The sequence below is a fragment of the Leuciscus leuciscus genome, assembly GCF_965113295.1.
Source record: "Leuciscus leuciscus genome assembly, chromosome: 2".
Lineage (NCBI taxonomy): Eukaryota > Metazoa > Chordata > Actinopteri > Cypriniformes > Leuciscidae > Leuciscus > Leuciscus leuciscus.
This window is the reverse complement of record NC_138726.1, coordinates 34,229,004-34,248,014: the sequence shown is the minus strand read 5'-3', so window position 1 is coordinate 34,248,014 and position 19,011 is coordinate 34,229,004. Positions and strand designations below refer to the sequence as shown.

The window sequence follows — 19,011 nt, the reverse complement described above, 5'->3', positions numbered from 1 at the left end:
TTATTTAGTTGAATTTACACACGATTTTTTAAAAGTAATATTTTTTTATTTACCTAAAAAAGAATTACCTGTAATTTATCTAAAATAACCAACGTTTATCTCACGAAACAGCGCTTGCCTCAACTATTGTGTGTCTGTATGGGAGTGCGTGTGTGTTGCCATGGACACCCAGAGCGAAAGCCAATCACAAGCATTTGCTGTGTTACTGTTAATATTAATGAGACGCAGCGGCGTGACCAGTGATACTCCACTGCGCATGTCCTCCCCCGCGCCACTGCTGCTTCCAACAACAAGCGGTAGTAAGCAATATGGCCGACCTAGGGAAGAAGTACTGTGTGAACTGCCTGGCAGATGTTACGAATTTGCGGATTCGCTGTGCCGAATGTCAAGATATTGAACTTTGCCCGGAGTGCTTCTCCGCGGGTGCCGAAATCGGCAACCATAGACGATGGCATGCCTATCAGCAAGTTGACGGCGGGCGCTTTTCGCTCTGGGGTCCCGAAGCAGAGGGAGGATGGACTAGCAGGGAAGAACAGTCGCTGCTCGATGCCATCGAGCAATATGGATTTGGTAACTGGGTACGATTCTCTATTGAGTCCATATGGAGGGGGTTTAATAAACTTCCATGTATTGCCAAGTGTGCACCTCCACACAAGTAGTCTGATGCATTGCAATGCAAACAAATGATGCATTGCTCAATGAAGAAACTTAGAAAAAGTATTTTTTTTAAAGAACCTAGCAGATTCCCTAGGTCTGTGGTGCATTACAGTTTTTTTTGTCATTCGTAAGATATGAATTTATAACTTAATATATACATGGAGAGAACAAACTGTACTGTGTGCACTTGTACCGAGAGCAATTTTGTTGATTCAGTAATATTTGCATAAACTCAATAGTAATATGTAGGCTAATAATTTATAAGAACTATTTATGTTTGTGTTTGTAACTTTCACATTATTATGACCTGGCTCAAATTATACTTTTTTCGGAGAACTATCCCTTTAACATATTAAAGGAATAGTTCTCAGAAAAAGTATAATTTTGTAATCATTTACTCGCTCTTATGTTGTTCCAAGCACATAAAACTTGTGTTCATCTTCAAAACACAGATGAAGATATTTTAAATGAAACCTGAGAGACTTTTGCTCCTTCATTGAAAGTCCATGTCATCAAAAAAATTATAAAAAATGTTGCAAACGTATTACACATGATTCACCCTGTTTAATCTAAGTCTTCTGAAGATACAAAGTCACCTCATCTTCACTTAGCCTATGTTTTGAAGATGAACGAAAGTCTTATGGATTTGAAACAACATGAGGGTGAGTAAATGATGATGAATTTTCCTTTTTAGATGAACTAACCATTTAACTTTGATTATTTCTGTGTTAGGAGGATATGGCAGCCCATGTTGGTGCATCGCGCACCCCTCAGGAGGTCATGGACCATTATGTGAGCATGTATATCCATGGGAATCTGGGCAAAGCCTGCATCCCTGACAGCATCCCCAACCGCGTGACAGACCACACTTGCCCGAGTGGAGGTCCGCTGTCTCCTAGTTTGACTACGCCGTTGCCCCCACTAGACATATCTGTGGCGGAGCAGCAGCAGCTTGGATACATGCCGCTTCGGGACGACTACGAGATTGAATATGACCAGGAGGCAGAGAAACTCATCAGTGGGTTGTCTGTAAACTACGACGATGAAGATATTGAGATTGAGATGAAGCGAGCCCACGTGGACATGTACGTGCGGAAGCTGCGTGAGCGCCAGCGCCGCAAAAACATTGCTCGTGACTACAATTTAGTGCCAGCCTTTCTGGGACGGGACAAAAAAGATAAAGAGCGAGAACGACCAGGTGGAACAGGAGGGGTTGGGGGTGCAGGTGGTGCTCTTGGATTGGGGGGCGTTACTACCATCATTCCAACAGGGCCGCTGGGCTCCTCTGCAGCAGCAACCCCGAAACGCAAAATCACCAAGGAAGAGAAGGAGCAACGGACCAAACTACGTGGTCTTTGCCAGTTCATGCCACAGCGTGAGTTTGAAGAATTCTTCGATAACATGCACAAAGAGCGCATGCTACGGGCGAAGGTTCGGGAGCTTCAACGTTATCGGCGAAATGGCATCACGAGACTCGACGAGTCGGCCGAGTATGAGGCGGCACGCCACAAACGGGAAAAACGGAAAGAGAACAAAAGTGTTGCTGGCTCAAAGAGAGGCAGCAGTGGTGGAGGAGGAACGGCCGGGCTTGGAGGAGGGGTTGGAGCAGGAGGTGGGCTTGGCGGCGGTGGAGGAGTCAGTGCCATTAAAGAGGAGGCGAAGGACAGTGAGTTCTCAGCTATCGAGAACCTGTCTGGCTTTGAGCTGCTGTCGGATCGGGAGAAGGTACTGTGCAACTCTATGAACCTTACGCCTACGCGCTATCTGACTGTCAAGACTATCATCATCAAAGATCACTTACAGAAACGGCAGGGCATTCCCTCGAAAAGCCGCCTACCCAGCTACCTGGACAAGGTGCTGAAAAAACGGATTCTGAATTTTTTGTCGGAGAGCGGCTGGATATCCCGAGAAACCTCTTAACGACACTGTCCAAAGATTCGGCTGTATGAATAATGACTGTAAATATATTTTTCTACTGTTTTATAAAGGATCTCAGAAAAGCCTGTGAGAACAAAATGACTGTAGGTGCCACACTACTGGATGTGGACCTTCAGTCAGTCTAACATGTCTGTCTTTGATCTCAGATCTCCTCCATCATAAACATCGGGACATTCCTGTTATAGAAGGTACATAATCAGTATCCATCATAGGGAACATTCCAGTATGTTGAATATAACACAAAACCCATTGCCCCTTGTTAAAATGCCTCCGTTTTGAATGTGATTTTGAGTGGCACTCGAATGTTCCCTGCCAATAGAGTTTCAGCAGATTGCTTAATGTTGTACATAGCAGATATTTGGTTCTGAGTTTCTTGTTTTGTCATAAGAAGGAATTTATGACAGATCCTTGTTCTGCTTGCTAAAAGTCTTATGCTAACCTGAATTTGCCTGTTTCAGTTGGATATATTCTGTTGTCAATGGTGAGACACATGAAGCATGCTCGATGCTATCTTAAAAACAGCCGATGTTCATGTTTGATTATGATTATTTAATTTTTTTGGAGTTGACCTTTGTGAGGTTGTTACTATAGCTGTTTATTGAGCATGTTTCAGAAGCTCGGGTTAAAAGGCACACAACCAGGTTATATAAAGTATTAGCTTGATGAGTAAAGCAACAAGCTCTGAGTGAGCATATTTACCATAATGCTCCTGTTTCAAGAGGGTATTATTCCTGTTTGTTTGATGGATAAAGCTAAATACAGCATCAAGGGTTCTCATCTCAAAGTGTACAACAACATTTCTAAGCTGAGACTGTGTTAGAGTTTCAACTACATACTAAAGGTTTTTTTCTTTCATTTTCAAATGCCTTGACAAAATTGTCATGCAATACCAAATCTTAGATTACAACTGAGACAAACATATTTTTCCATGATTTTTAATGTTATTATTGCCTGCTCGTGTCTACCCCAAAGCTGTAGAAAACTAAGAAAAGCACTGTTCAAAGAGGCAAATGCAAAGGTTTCAAATTTTTACATAGTTTTGAAATGATTAATATATTAAGAGTCAAATAGAATAGATACAGTTTAACTTTTAGCTATTGTTTATTTTTTATTTTTTTATGTATACGATATTGGAAATAACTGTTTAGTGTAAATCCGTTGTAAAGGCCAAGGTAGTCATCCACATACGTTTGTCATTTTTTGCCCCAGACATTGGTACATATAAAGTCAGTCATGTTTGAGTATGTTCATGTAGTGTGCCTTGAAGCATATTTGCTCTGGTTGATGGTTTTTATCCCATTCCCTTTAAATTAATATTATATTTTAATCTTAAATTGTACCACATCAAAAATGTACAAAAGGTTATTTATTTAGGTGTCGGTTTGTTCCTGTTTTTTCCCCCCATATTTCTATGCTAGACATAATTGCCCCTCACAATACACAATATTTGTGTCTTCTTATGAGTAAAGCCATTAAAAGTAGATGTGCAGTTGCACTGGGAGAGAAACTCACCAATGGCATGTGAGATGTAAATTAGCTGTCTAACCATTTGGTAAATATAATTGATGAATGTAGGTATGAGGACACTGTGACTAAGAATAAGGAAATTAAAATCATAAAAAAAAAAAAATCAGGTTGTACTTCATGGTTATAAGAAATAGGATATTTGGTTCCCAAGCCATTCTTCAAGTCTAGTCATGCTCACCAACATTCAGTTGTTGAGAAAAAAATAAGTGACCGGTTCATTTAAAGCTTAATATTTTCACTGTAATATTCATTCAATATGCTATTTCAAAGAGTATAATTATTTTTCTAAAGTAACTGAAAATGTGAGAGGGGATATGATACTGAAAATGACATCTTCACAGAAAGACACTATCTTAAGTATGTTTTTAGAATTTTTTTAAAGACAGTGTGACATTTAAAAATGACGAGGAGACTTTTTTTCTGCTTGGTTGTGACGTTCTCTTGTCAAATAATCCATTTTAAAGGATATTTGTCAAAATATTGAGTATGTGGACAGTATTTTATTGCATATGTCATGTTCTTTCCTACTTTGTATTAAAGTGTTGAAATATAACCTATTGTCTGTTATAAAATGAAAAAATGCCCTTGCTTACATTTCAAGATGTCAAGACTGAAATATCAGAAGGCGTAATCTAAATAAGATCTGTAAGAAAACAACAATTTAGTCATTTTAAAATATGAATGGGATTTATTAGTATGAAATGCCATTTAAAAGAATATGCCCACGTATATCACTATATTCTTTTATTCAAATAACAGTAATAACCAAAATTAAGTATTAAATTTACCATTGTATCCTTAGTTGAACTCTTGTCCTGACATTTTCGACAAAAATTAACTACAAACTTATGGAAGATGTAATAATGACATTAGACAGAGATAATGACAGAGATCTACTTTTGAAAACGGTATGCGATTTATTTGACAATTGTCTGCTTGTTCACATGGATGGAAAAGTTGAATCCAGATGTAAACCTTTAAATCTGACGATCTCATATTTTTATGTTAGCTTTTCATCATTCTACCCATATAACCACCACCATTTCTAATGACTTTGTAGGACACATCTCTCTCAGAGTGCTCGCCCCTTCCTCTCCCCAAAACTTCACAGAAACTCATCAGTTCTTATTATAATTTCTGTTGACTGATGTGATATTTCATCAGGTCTGCACACTATGAAAATAGTAGTGAAATAGAAGTACAACTGCTGTTAATTAAATTATTATAAAATTATACATTTTATTTTTTAACAAAAAACTGAAACAAAACAAGTGGAATTTAACAACTGCTGTCAACACATCATACATGTAGGGGCCAAATTGGTAAAACATTTTCAGTAAAGTATTTAATATAAGAGCAAATATGTATATGTATTTATAATATGTATTTCTTTAAAAGATGGAATGGTGGTGGTGATTCTCAAAGGAATAATGTTGCATCCAATCCAATATTCAGTAAATCTACTGCATACGCACTCAACTCTTATAATATACTCTTGTAATATTTTATGTTGATCATTATTAATACATAAAGATTAGTCTGGCATTGTCCTTCAGTTGTCAACATATTGGACTTCGCCTCTCAGAGGCACCTTTAACAAAAAAGCTGTGGAACCTAAGACCAGGCAATGACCCACCGTAGAGTGTACGAGTAGTTAGGGGGCCTTGACTACACCCACCAGAGCTGGCCGGAGGGTGCGGCCATGCAGCTTATAGCCTACTTTAGTAACTACGGCTACGGTACCCGGCTCCTTGCCCTCCACAGGTGCATGAAAGACAGCCTCATGTTCATAAGGATCAAATTTCTGACTATCAGGATTAAGCTTAACCAGGCCATGTTTTTTGAAGACCTTTTGGATCTGCACCTCAGTCATTACAAGGCCATCGTAAAGATTTTTCAGGTGAGGATTTGCAGCAGACACTTCCGTTTTCGGTACACTTTCTGTTGCCTTCTCTAAGATGTCAGCCACCTCCAAGAGATCTTTACAGAAGCCCTGAATTCCTGAGAAAAAACAAACAAACGAGTGAAAACATTGAACAAAATTAACTAGATGCAGAAATGTCGGTTTATAAAACAGCTTATAAACTAATATAATAGCTTACCATATAGCTTAGCATCATCAATCATCTTTTGACTTCTTTGCCTAAGGTTCTCAGTGTCTGCTAGTGCCCGCTTGTATTTATCCTGCAGCAAAAGGCGATTTAAAATGATCAGACAATAAACTACAAACAGCATGCAGAGTTATCTAATCAAATTACACACAATATTTAAACTGCTCCCCTCAAAAACACTTTTGACTCTCAGAAGATTTATGTTGCACAGAAATAATACTGTTTACAACGTGCTGGATTCACGGTATTGATTAATCTGAATGCTTCAAAGTAAAGAAAGGTCAAAGCTGAGGTTGACACTCAAAGACACATTCTGAGTTAAGCCGGGTGCACACTGTGCGATTTTATCTTTTACGATTGTTCCTTGTCAGACTGTACGAACATGATCCTCGCTGTAAGCCATGTCACACTGTAAGATCTCAGTTGTCATTAATGTCAGACTGTAAGACAGTCAAGACGCGTTAAAAACGGATGCACGCAAGAAAACTTTTCCGGAGTTTTACATCAATCAATGACACGTTCGATGACAGTGAGCTGCATTACATGCAGGATTGAAATGGTGGCTACAAAGAAATCATTCATGTTCATTTTGGTCATGGCTTTTCTTGAAAAACTAAGACAATTTGAAGGTCGTCGTAGCAGAAGTCACACTGCAGGACTGCGAGTCAAATCTTCTGACACGGCCAGAATTTCGTCGGAGGTAAAATTTGATAGCAACGGTCATTAATCGGCTGTAGGTGAACATGTCAAACTAATGATCAAATACTTCAGAATGTAGCCAAGGATCAGGGGAATCTTTTAGGATTTGCAAATTGTGGCCAAAATCGCACAGTGTGCACCCAGCTTAAGTCTGGGACACTTTACAGCTGATTTACAGGCAAGTAAATCCTCTGAATATCACTAATCTGAAGCATGACCAGCTCCAGTTCCTACAAAACTGGTTTTATTACCAAATATAGAACAAGTGGATAGTCCTTGGGGTGTCCTTGAACTGTCAGGCTGTGCAGGAGGAAATTACATAATTTTGTGAACCGCAAGAAAAACTGTTGGTACATTTCAATCTCTGTTAAAGTGAATTTTTGACTGGAACTTCTATACTAGGGTTGTGCCAGTAGACGATGATATTGTGTATCATGATAGTCAGTGATATTGCAGATGGGTGATGCCTTTAGAGATATCAAGATGATAATTGGCTTGTTTTCACATTGACGTATTAAATTATTATTATTTGTATTATCTCAGGCTAGAATTATTATCAAATTATTATTATAATATAAAACAGACTACAAAACTACACTCCACAACAAAATTTTATTGCAAGGTTATTATTCACAAATTGTCAAGAGTGCTGGTTATAAAAGAGAAGCATAATTCTTATACAGCCTATTTAGGCTCATTCATTTGAGCCTAGGCAAAAAAACGGCATCTGTTTGTCAGCATTTTGTTTTGTTTCCATAGCACATGACATTAACCAAACATTTTAATGATATATACTGTATATATATATAAAATTATACAATAACAGTCTTTAGGTCCGGACACAGCACAATAATAATCATCGATGAAAATCAAAAGCAGCTTCAAACACCGACTTTAAAACAAAACCAAACTTCTTTAACAAGAAATATTTTTTCTTCTCATTTTTTCCACTATCATTAATGTATGGTCCACTAGAGAAATATTGAGCCAATATTGACGGCTCATGTCAACATACTGTCAAGACGACGAGTACAGTCAGTCGCAGGTGATCCACACTCCAGTTTGTACATAACTGTTTCCGCTGTTATAATGAGACAACATTTTTTCTTTGGAAGTCTCATTACTTCAGTCCAGTGATGAAATATTTGTGTCCTGGAAATGGGAAGCCTCAGGTGCTGCTTCACTCGCTGTTTCCTTGTGGAAAGGTGAAGTAGACTCAGATGACTCAGACGGCGCCTTTTCTCCTACTCGCTCATCTCTCTATGATTTCTCCTTGGAAAAGCGTAATATTGAACTTTGTGCATCCGCCTTTGTCACCGCATGTTAATGAACTCCCACGTGCAAAGAAAACTAATCTCTGCACAAGTTTTATTTCTCATTATTCTATTTATTTTGGTTTTATAAAGCAAGAGATACTTTTCAGTTTTGTAGCTGATTGTGACCAAGTACCTTATGTTTTTTATTAGCCCTACAAAAAAATATGACCTATGCAAGAGTGCATTCTGTTCACTGCTTAGTGCTTAATACACTAAAGGAGGCTGTACTGTACCAAATAAGGGACTAAATGCCGCTAGGTGGAACAAACTGTAATTTGAGTTACTGTCTGTTCAAAATAAATTAAAAGAAACCTAGCATTGTATATCTGTTGCTTTTTCCTGTTTTACCGAAACTTGTATCGAACTGTGACCCCAAAACCGAGGTACATACCGAATTGTGACTTCTTTATACCATTACACCCCTAGTTATTAAAGGGTTAGTTCACCCAAAAATGAAATTTCTGTCATTAATTACTCACCCTCATGTCGTTCCAAACCCTTAAGACCTTTGTTCATCTTCGGAAAACAAATTAAGATATTTTTGATGAAATCCGAGGTGTTTCTGAACCAGCCATAGGCAGCAACGTCATTGCAACTTTCAAGGCCCAGCAAGGTTGTAAAGACATCGTTAAAATAGTCCATGTGACTACAGGGGTTCAACCTTAATGTTATGAAGTGACGAGAATACTTTGTGTGCGCAAAAAAAAACAAAGACTTTATTCAACAATTTCTTCTCGTCTGTGTCAGTCTCCTACGCTTAGTAAACACAGTGCAGCACTTCCGGGTTCTACGGCAGAACGCAGGCTTATTATTGGCCAACGCTGGTCACATGAGCACTACGACACATTCGTGTGATGCTGCCGCAAGAGCTAGCCAATACTGAGCCAGTTTTCTGGTGTAGAACCCAGAAGCGCTGCACTGTGTTTACAATGTGAACAGCATCAGAGACTGACACGGAGGAGAAGAAATTGTTGAATAGTCGTTATTTTTGTGGGGTTTTTGCACACAAAAAGTATTCTAGTCTTATGGGTTTGAAATTACATGAGGGGGAGTAATTAATGACCGAATTCTCATTTTTGGGTGAACTAACCCTTTAAACATCCACGTTTTGTATATCCAATTATCAGAGAAGATTGCATCCTTCTGAAAATGAAGCATTACCGTAACATCTTTCAGCTGTTCTTCCAGTTGCATCTTTTCTTCTGTGAAGGCTTTCTCAGCTGCACCGGGCTCTGGTTTCTGAGCCCCATTCTCTTCTTCGGTTCCAGTTCCTGAGCTTTTCTGTTGGGCTGCTGTGCAAAGGAGGCGTGGGGTCGCCCTGAAATGTTAAAAGATGGGAATATTCACCAATACAGCCTTTGCACTATAGGCTAAATAAACATTGAGATTACGCAACCTGTCTTGGATAAGAGATATTATGCCTTTTTCTTAATAGAAGAGTTCACCCAAGAACAATTAGTCATAATTCTTTAAAAAGAGGTTTACTAGCAGAATGTCATTCTTTAGCATTGGCATTGATCTCAGTGGCTATTGAAAATCAATCTTTTATCCTTTTTGGAACTGAAAGTCACAATGAAGTAAAAGCAGTGACAGATATTTTCGTCCATATTTTGATGTAAAAGAAAAAACAATGTCGGGTGGGAGTGGGACTTGCTTCCATGCATCTGTTGTTGATTGGATGTGAGATGTGGGCGTTGCACTCAAAAATGGATGCAGATGAACGTGAGCTTGCCGGATCAGAGTTTAAGCGGACTAAATGATTGGAGAAGTCCTGCACATGTCACCAGAGACAAGTCTGTCATGAATGATCGCTGTATGGAAAGCAAAGCAGCCTTAAAAAAGACAAGTTCTATAAACTAGTTGATTTAAGATAACCGCTTCTTTATGGGTAGCAGTGAACATTGAATGGGTGATGAATGTTTTACTTATAAAATAAATTAAACAGGTTTATCATCTTAATTGATTAATTCTTTGTAGGACATATAACCTTTCAAATGACATGGGATTCTAAATAACTTGACATAACAAAATAGTTAAGAGTCCAGTCTGCAACTAGTTAAGAGATAGTCTAAACCAATCAAGAGGTGAAACAGCGGCAGGACGATTAGCCTAAACTTCAGTCTTCAGAACTAGCACGTGTCTGAAAATGAGTCTGTCATTGCCATGCCAACGTACGAACACTATTTTTAAAGTCTTAAAGAGATCGAAACAAACATCCTGAACTCAATGACACACATTTTCTGTCTGTAACGATACAAATCATGATATGGTAAAGAACAGTAAGCACATTTCAGTGAGAAGCATCGATGATCGCACAGTTATATGCACAGTTATAATATGTAATGCACAGTTATAATGTTTCCGACAGGACAACAAAGCTGTCTAACAATAGGCTACTGTCATCTGAAGCCATAAGTGAGGGTCCTTAGGACATCAGAAAGAATCATTCATTTCTAAACAGCTTACGCAACGGAAAGATTATTAATTTTCATAAAACCAAAATGTTTACCCAAGCTTGGACACCAACTACACACAATAACACTGCCCTGAAAGCCTACCTTACAAGTGAAGGAGACGCTATGATAGAAGAGCTCTGTCTGATCGCGCGCACACACCAGTTCGCCATCTTCATCTTCACTGCTGATGTCCACGCTGAGAGACACGCAGAAAGAGCAAGTCTCATTCAACCAATCGCAGCTCCTGTTTTTACAAGGTTGTCTTACACGACCAATCCTCGCTCTAGTCAAAACTGACGCAATTCTGTAGTTTGGTTGAGAGAAAGGTCGAAACATTTTGCACGTAATAAAGGACGGCGTCTTTTCTTGGCCAACTGAAGGTTACCGCACACTTTTATTACTCAACTACGCCGAGCTTTTACATCACTCCAGGTTAACCAATTCAGACAACACACACGAATGAATTTAAAATATGTTGTTTAAAATTGCATTTAACCGGCATTGGAAGACAAATATTGGCAAAATGCTTGCCTTGAGTAGGCTAGTCAGAGTTCACTTCATGAGTGATGGAAATTCTCTATATAGGCTCATAAAAAAATAATTATCTATAATGAATTATAGATTTTGAACTTTACTGTTTCTGTGTAACTTACTGTAATCAGTTTATTATATATTCAGAATCAAACTTGGAAATGTGTTTGTGTTTTTTTTACTTTCCAGACAGCTGACAATGTTTAGCCTACTCTTTAAATTTAGTCCAGTAATCCTCTGACTCTCAGTCAGCCTAGTGTGTCTCTTGGACAATAAGTCATCTGAGAGATTGAGGTGAGGAAATCCTAACTTGTATCTTGATTTAGGCTCAGAAACAGTTCCTGCTTGCATAAGAATTTTGACCCAGAAAGGGTCTTCGCTAAGCCTGTTGTTTGACCTGACGAAGACCTTGTCTGGGTCCCTAGAGGTGATAAAATCCTGCTATGAGCAGTCATATGTGTCACCATTCAAAATGTTTGGTTCAGTAAACTTTATTTTTTTTAAAGGAATTCATACTTTTATTCAGCAAGGATGCATTAAATTGATCAAAAGTGACAGTAAAGACACTGTATGTGACAGAAGATTTCTATTTCCAATAAATGTTGTTCTTGTAAACATTATATTTATAAAGAGTCTTAAAAAAAAAAAAATGTTACTGGATATTAGAATGATTTTCTAAAAAATAAATCATGTGACACTGAATACTGCTGGAGAGTAGGCCTAATAATGCTGAAAATTCAGCTTTGCCATCACAGGAGTAAATCACATTAAAGTAATATTAAAATAGAGAACAGTTCTTTTAAATTGTAAGAATATTTCAATCTTACTGTTTTTTTTTTCTTCTGATCAAGTCAAATCACCTTCATTTATTTAGCGCTTTTAACAATATTAACTGTTTCAAAGCAGCTTTACAGTGATAATAGGAAATTAAAGTAAAAGAGATTGTTTTGGCTTTACAGCAGCTCTAGAATGAAGTTATTGTCCATGAAGTTAGTTTTGATCGATTCACTTCCGTTGAAAAGATCATTAGTTATTAACTTAGAGGCCGCTTACACCACACCGTTCTAACAGAAAACTCAAACGCGCTCCGGCACGCTCATTCGCACAACAACAGTGCCTGGCGGCTCGAGAACGCAAACCTTGAAAACCTCCAAGGTGTAGCCTAATAGCCTTGAAGATGAAAAATATATATATATTATTATTATTTTATCTCTGCACAAGCTTTAAAAACGCAAACCTGTGAAAACGCTGACAGCGTGCACATGCGTATTACGTGTTTAGTCTTTAGGTATGCGCGTTTGAATATGTGCGCAGGCGTGTAGTATTTCTTTACAAATTGACCTAAACAAATTACTTGTCTGGCCTTAAAAATGTTTAATAGGCCTACAGAATTATTTATCGCTTCCGAGTAGCCATGTGAACCGGAACTATTTTGACAACGTTTTATCTGTACAGAGGTAAAGGGAAGGGAAGGAGGCCTTCACAGGGGATAGTTGACACTTAAAGGTCCCATGACATGAAATTTTCACTTTCTGAGGTTTTTTAACATTAATATGAGTTCCCCTAGCCTGTATATGGTCCCCAAGTTTCAAAAAATTTCAATTGGTGTAAATCGAGCTTTTGCTATCTTTCTCTGCCTTTGAGAAAATGGAGGCTCATATGCGCTGATCTTGAATCTCCTCCTTATGACGTCATAAGGAGGAAATGTTACCTCCCCTGTCTCTGCTTTGCCCGCCCAGAGAATATTTTCCGCCCATGAGAAAATGAGCTAGGAAGTAGAACGCGCGTGCGCGCGATTTTAGTTTGTCCACGAGAGATATCATGGCTTGTGAGCGAGCGAAGCATAACAATTGCTCAATAATTGGATGTACAAATGAACACCGAAGGGTCAATACAGAGCTGGGCTTGCTGAACGTCTGAAACTAAAGTCTGGATCACTCTCTTTGGCTCAGCTACACACCTCGGACAAGTAAGTCAACTAATGATATATAAGTGTGTTGCTTTACTGTTTATGGTTACCTAGATTTTACTCGTAGAATGTGGCTGAAACATTAGCTATGCAGTTTATGTGTGTGAATACACACACTGTAACGCGAGTGTTGTACACGTCTTTGTTATTTGGATAACCGTTTTCCTGTTGGTTATATGGCGCGCGCGATATCCGCATTTCAAGATCGCAGAGCTTGATGTAATTGTAATAAGATAAATACAGACGTTACAGATCTCTCATGAAAAGGCAACAGTAGGTTAGCGTTAGCTACATGATGATAACTGTAAACCATCCGAAGAAAGTACCGTATCCAGACATAATATTTTAAACTAACCATTCGGAAACGTCCTGCTGGAGCCGCTGAGTTGCAACTTCTTCATCCGTTGCTTCTCCATCTGGATCAGATTCTGGGTCAAACTGAAATGCTTGAAAGACTGCGTGTCTTCGTGCCATTGCTATATCAAACGTAAACATGCACGCCACGTTACCGTTGCGCAACATGGTCAAGGCCACACCCACCCTCCACCTCGCGCCGCCTTTCTCCTCCTCATTAGTATTTAAAGCTACAGACACCGAAACGGCCCATCTGAAGGAAGCTCATTCTGGGACTGGCGTGTAGTGGCTATAATTCTGCACTGAGGCTGAATTTTTGGAAAGAGATTTCAGATACAGTACTAGGGACCACTAATGACTATATTAAAGCCTACAAAAAGTAGCATGTCATGGGACCTTTAAGGACTGCGTTGATCAAATAAATGCAGCCTGTCACTGTGTGAGCATAAGATACTTATTTTACTATATTTAAGTAGGCCTACTATTTAAAAAAGAGTACTCATCACCTCAAAATATATGAATGGTATGTAGGTGTGTTTCACTGCAGTCAGCCTGAGCTTCAGCACTGCCCTGTGACCCTACATTTGATAATTAGGTATAGAAAATGTGGATGTTTTAGAATAGTTACATATACTATTTTTAACTCTATACAAGTCTTAAGATGTTAAATCAATTGCAATAGTGTTGCTTGTTTGAGGAAGGATCTGAAAATGAAAATCTGCCTTTATTTATTAGAAAACTTGGACAGCATGATTCAGTGGCCACATCAGCTCGCTAGAATGTAACTTGAAATACTTAGCTGTGCATATAATTTCATGCTTCATCTTCTGAAATTCTAGATTTTTTGGATTGATTTCAACTGAGTTAGCTTAATAACACGACATGTAGAATGTTTTAAGTTAAAGGGAGAAAGATACAAATTTGAAAAAAATATGTATATATTTACACACACACACACGCACGCACGCACGCACGCACGCACACACGCACACACACACCAAGTACACAGGGGTCTCATAAAATATAAAAGTTAGATTAATTAGATTAAAAAGATTAATGTGAAATTTCCCCATGCAGGAGCCCAGCTAAAGGGATTTGCATACCTTCTTTAAAACAGTTTCAAAAAAAGTTTTACCCCCGGTTTCACAGACAAGGCTTAAGCTAGTCCCAGGCTAAAATGCATGTTTTAACTGTTTAAACTGAAAGCAACTTGCACTGACATATCTTATATATAAATATATTAGTGGCATTGTTTTGCCTCAAGATGCACATCAGTAATATTTTTTAAGGCATGTTTATAAAAGCCACTTAAATGTTCTAATTGAGCTAAGGCCTAATCGTGGCTTAATCTAAACCATGTCTGTGAAACCGGGCCTTATATTTTATTCCTGCTAACAATTGTTTAACCGGTAGCCTACTACAGACAGAGTCAAAACAGCTTGAAGGCAAATGGGGGAAAATACAATTGATAATCCAAAAAAACCTTTCTAACAAGCAAACAAACACTTGACTCGTAGCTCCACTAGGTGGCAGGCAAATACGGCTGATCTTCTCATCGGTCTCGGCTGATTTGTATAGGTTACAGCACATGAGCGCGCTCGGTGTGTAGCTCTGTTTTCCCCACCCTCTTCCCATCTCTCTCCCACTCTCTCTCTCTCCCTCCCTCCCCCTCTCTTACATTAGAGCTTTCCATCTTTCGCTTGCATCGCACACTCGCTTTGACAGTGTTAAATGAAGACGCTCATCATGGCAGTTTTTGCGCACCTGTACCCAGCTGTGTTTTTCGCCTGCGCGTGGATGTCACTGTTCGGACCGATTTCATGTCACAGCGGCGTTATACAGCAGATAAACGAGCAGGACCGAGAGCTTGACAGCCGCGGTGGGCATGTCATTGGCAGAGATGAAACGCTTATCTCAGCACACAGCCGCGGAGATTACAGCGGGGACCCGGGCGGACCGGCCATGGGAGTTCCCCGAGTCCGGAGGGCATCGACTCCGGAGAAAGTCTCTCTACTCAGCAGCTCTTTCGTCCTTAAAGGGGATGCCACCCACAACCAGGCAATGGTCCACTGGACGGGTGAAAATAGCAGCGTGAGTACCCCCCCTTCCTCTGTTCTCCATTGTAGTTGTCCCAAAAACTCACAAGATTGAACGTTGAGTTGTTTAATCTGTCAAGTCATGTCATAAGGTTCGTAGATGCTCTAATAATTTATTTCGGGTTTGAGCAACTGGTAATGAATATGAAGCATGCGCGCATAATGTTTGTACGGCAGGTATAGGCTATAACGCCCAGCATTCATCATCACACAAAACACATCTGCATTGTGTATTGAGAGGTTTATAGGTTCAGTGTTTACCAAACCGTGTAATGTGAGTCAGAATGACAGCTGATACCGAAACGCTCCGACGGTGCACCATGCACCTGCACGCACCTATAGCTGGCAGAAGTTCACTTCAAGTCTTCGTTAGTATAAAGCTGGGTGACGCAAAGTTTGAAGTCTGACTATGTTTACTTGTGCTTGGTCAATTATATAAACGATACAATGTGATATAGTTGTTACAAAAGCGATCAAACGAACCAGCGACTCTTCGAGCGCGTGCAACGCGGATGCGCTCTGAACAAACGCGCGCTTGTCTGTGTAATAGTTTGATGAATTGTATCTTCAGGAGATGTCTCTCATTCACAAAGCTGCCAAAAGATCTCATGATATGTTTACATTAAATAAAAGCGCCCTGATAACTTTTGAATACCTGTTAGAAGTATGATATGATTCTGTAACCTAAGTTTTTATTTTATTTTTTATTCAACTTTCATAAAAGCTTACAATGATATTTAACATTAAACATAAGATATTGGGGAAAACATATAACAGATTTGACATTGTTCAGAGTAAAACAAAAAATTATTTTTTTTTCAATATAAGAGATGTTTTTATACACTTCTTATTTCTAATGATTGAATTCAATGGGTCATGGAATATTTCTAAGATCTTTACAAAGAAAATTAAAGGATGGTGTTATAGACATAACTTTAGCTTTATGTATATGAAACTTCCCAAGAAGAATTATTAACTTTAATGTGTTATCAATTATATCAGCGCCAGTATTACAGTCCAAGAAGAAGATCATAGCCTCATCTATTCTGATTATTTTGTAGAATGTATAAAAAAACCAACCTAGATACCTGCTTCCAAAAGTCTTCCGAGTATTTACAATTACTAAATAAATGTATAACAGTTTCAGATTCAAGATTACAAAAACAACATTGTGGTGAGATGTCTTTTTAAAACTTATTAAGAAATGCATTACACGGAAAATACCTGTGTAGTATTTTAAAATGATTTTCCTTGACCTTATTTAGCAGTAAAAAAATATTACTTGCTTACCAGATTATCTCAATTGAAGGTATTGAAGAATTTTTTTTTTTTTTTCATTTCAGAATTGCTTTTGGGTAACAGCTGATTTCTTGATTAAGACACTTTCTGATTACACTTCATATCCAAAATATGAACTCCTCCAATAACAAGTTTAGGAGTCTGCCGGAGTTGTGAGTTGTAAGATGCGCTTTCACAAGCTGAAGCAATTTAATGGAGACGTTTTTAACAACCATATGTTAATCTCTACATGTAGATTCAATCCCTGAGAGAGCAAGAAATTGTTACAAACTTTTAGAACTGTGTATGATTATTGCTCAGATCTTTCATAATTTGATTAGTTAGTTTTAACTTCATCTCAGATGTTTTTCCTAAAATTGTTGTCAATAAAGAGTGTAAAAAATGTGGATGGAATAGTTTAGATAAATTGGTTTTCGATGAATTTGATGATAATGTTTTTTTTTAGAACTGTAATCTCTGACTTTTGATTGTAGACTTTTGGTATCTTGGCGAATTTGAGGGCAGTTTTGAAACATTTTTAAGTTGTCTCTTGTGTAAAAGGAGCACATTTTAGCATGCTTTTAAAAAGAGTACTATTGAAATGATATAGCCTACTTTAAAAGAATATGCTCAAGTGTGAACTGAATATAATGTTTTCAGACACTTAATTGCAATTAAATTAAATTAAATGCATTATTGTTTAAATTTGTTAAATGCAATTTGCTGAACTTTAGATTGACCTTCTTAGGACATAAGTACATCTTTATATTTAATTTCATAATAACTTAATAATAATTTCTTTAAAATATGGTTAAAGTGTTCTGCCAAATGTACTGACAAGCATTCAAAGTAAACTAAAATATACTTAAAGTTTCTATTGAAACTTGCATGTATTTACACATTTGTAATTATAAAGTTGCAATTTAGCCTAGTACATATAAAATATAGTAACTTTAAATGTAATGTTAAATAACACACTAGGCTGCAATCAACAATAGAACAATATAATCAAGTCCTTTACGGCCCGGTTTCACAGACAGGGCTTAGACTAAGCCAGGATTAGGCCTTAGTTCAATTAGGACATTCAAGTAACTTTTATAAATGTGCCTTAGAAAAAACATGATGTGCATCTTGAGACAAAACAATGGCACATTTTTTAAGATATGTCAGTGCAAGTTGCTTTCAGTTAAAACAGCTCAAACATGCATTTTAGTCTCGGACTACCTTAAGCCTTATCTGTGAAACCAGGGGTACAGGTTTTAGTATGTTAGTCAACACATTAAATGTGTATTTTAAAGCAAAACAAAAAATTATTTTAAAAAAACTATAAAAAAATTGAATGTTCTTTTTAATCTGACATTATTACAAAGCACAGGTGTGTTAAGAACCATAGGCATGAAAGTGTATACTAAAGCAGCCTTTAAGTGGGCTTTTATTTTATTATATTATCTGCAGGTACAGTTTTAAAAAAATGTATTTTTAAGATTTGAAGTACCCCAAGTGCACATTCAACACAATTAAGTGCACTTCTTTTTCACAAGCGGTCTTCTGAAACTTTAGAGGAGTCTCACAAAGATGAGAAGCAGGAGACAAGTGAAAGTCTCGTATTGAGATATTAAAGAGTTCTCATTTTCCTCTTAACCACGGATCCACTGTGTTTTTCCAAAAGATCTAGAAAAAAATACAAACAAAAAAGCCATTTTGAGAGGCATGGAATTGGCATGAAGCTGCAACATCATGTGTGTATTGGAGATGTAAGTGTATGTGGTCTTGTTGCTTCTTTCATTTACTTAAGGACCTTAAAGTAGCTGCTTGAATTGTGCAGGTCATGGCTGCTATGTCAGATGTCCTACAGTGAGGAGAGCTGTAACCGCAATTGAGCTGAGCAACAACAGACATGTACTGGATAAGCACAGAGATCAACAAGCACTGATACAGCTGCATATGGTCGTTTGAGAGATTTGTTATGAGACTGCAAATGATTTAACCAGAAGCACTGGTAAAGATCTTTGCCTTTTATTTCAAGTCCACAAATCTCCCGTCCGTTCACAACAGGGTTACTGCACCATTTAGTGATTG

The 19,011-nt window shown here is 38.0% G+C and overlaps 3 protein-coding genes across 9 annotated transcripts in view; 2 read left to right on the top strand and 1 right to left on the bottom strand.

Annotated features, from left to right (window-relative positions):
• The first annotated feature begins 249 nt into the window (after nucleotides 1–249).
• tada2b (transcriptional adaptor 2B) lies at nucleotides 250–4,675 on the top strand. The gene is made up of 2 exons (XM_082156888.1): nucleotides 250–578; nucleotides 1,390–4,675. Exons 1-2 carry the CDS (start codon nucleotides 309–311, stop codon nucleotides 2,575–2,577), a joined length of 1,458 nt encoding a protein of 485 aa, XP_082013014.1. The 5' UTR covers nucleotides 250–308; the 3' UTR covers nucleotides 2,578–4,675.
• Nucleotides 4,676–5,016: 341 nt separating this feature from the next.
• Nucleotides 5,017–10,919, bottom strand: grpel1 (GrpE-like 1, mitochondrial). Its single transcript, XM_082156910.1, has 4 exons — nucleotides 10,807–10,919; nucleotides 9,410–9,566; nucleotides 6,225–6,306; nucleotides 5,017–6,123 (listed from the first exon to the last, which is right to left on the bottom strand). Exons 1-4 carry the CDS (start codon nucleotides 10,878–10,880, stop codon nucleotides 5,777–5,779), a joined length of 660 nt encoding a protein of 219 aa, XP_082013036.1. The 5' UTR covers nucleotides 10,881–10,919; the 3' UTR covers nucleotides 5,017–5,776.
• Nucleotides 10,920–15,231: 4,312 nt separating this feature from the next.
• The window catches only part of sorcs2 (sortilin-related VPS10 domain containing receptor 2), a 183,177-nt gene continuing 179,397 nt past the window's right edge, over nucleotides 15,232–19,011 (top strand). For 6 of the 7 annotated variants that reach the window (XM_082162128.1, XM_082162127.1, XM_082162125.1 and 3 more), the window contains exon 1: nucleotides 15,232–15,649. In XM_082162128.1, the coding sequence (XP_082018254.1) occupies nucleotides 15,290–15,649 (360 nt within the window). In that variant the 5' untranslated portion in view covers nucleotides 15,232–15,289. The remainder of the gene's footprint in view (nucleotides 15,650–19,011) is intronic. The other variant, XM_082162129.1, reaches the window with a different exon arrangement.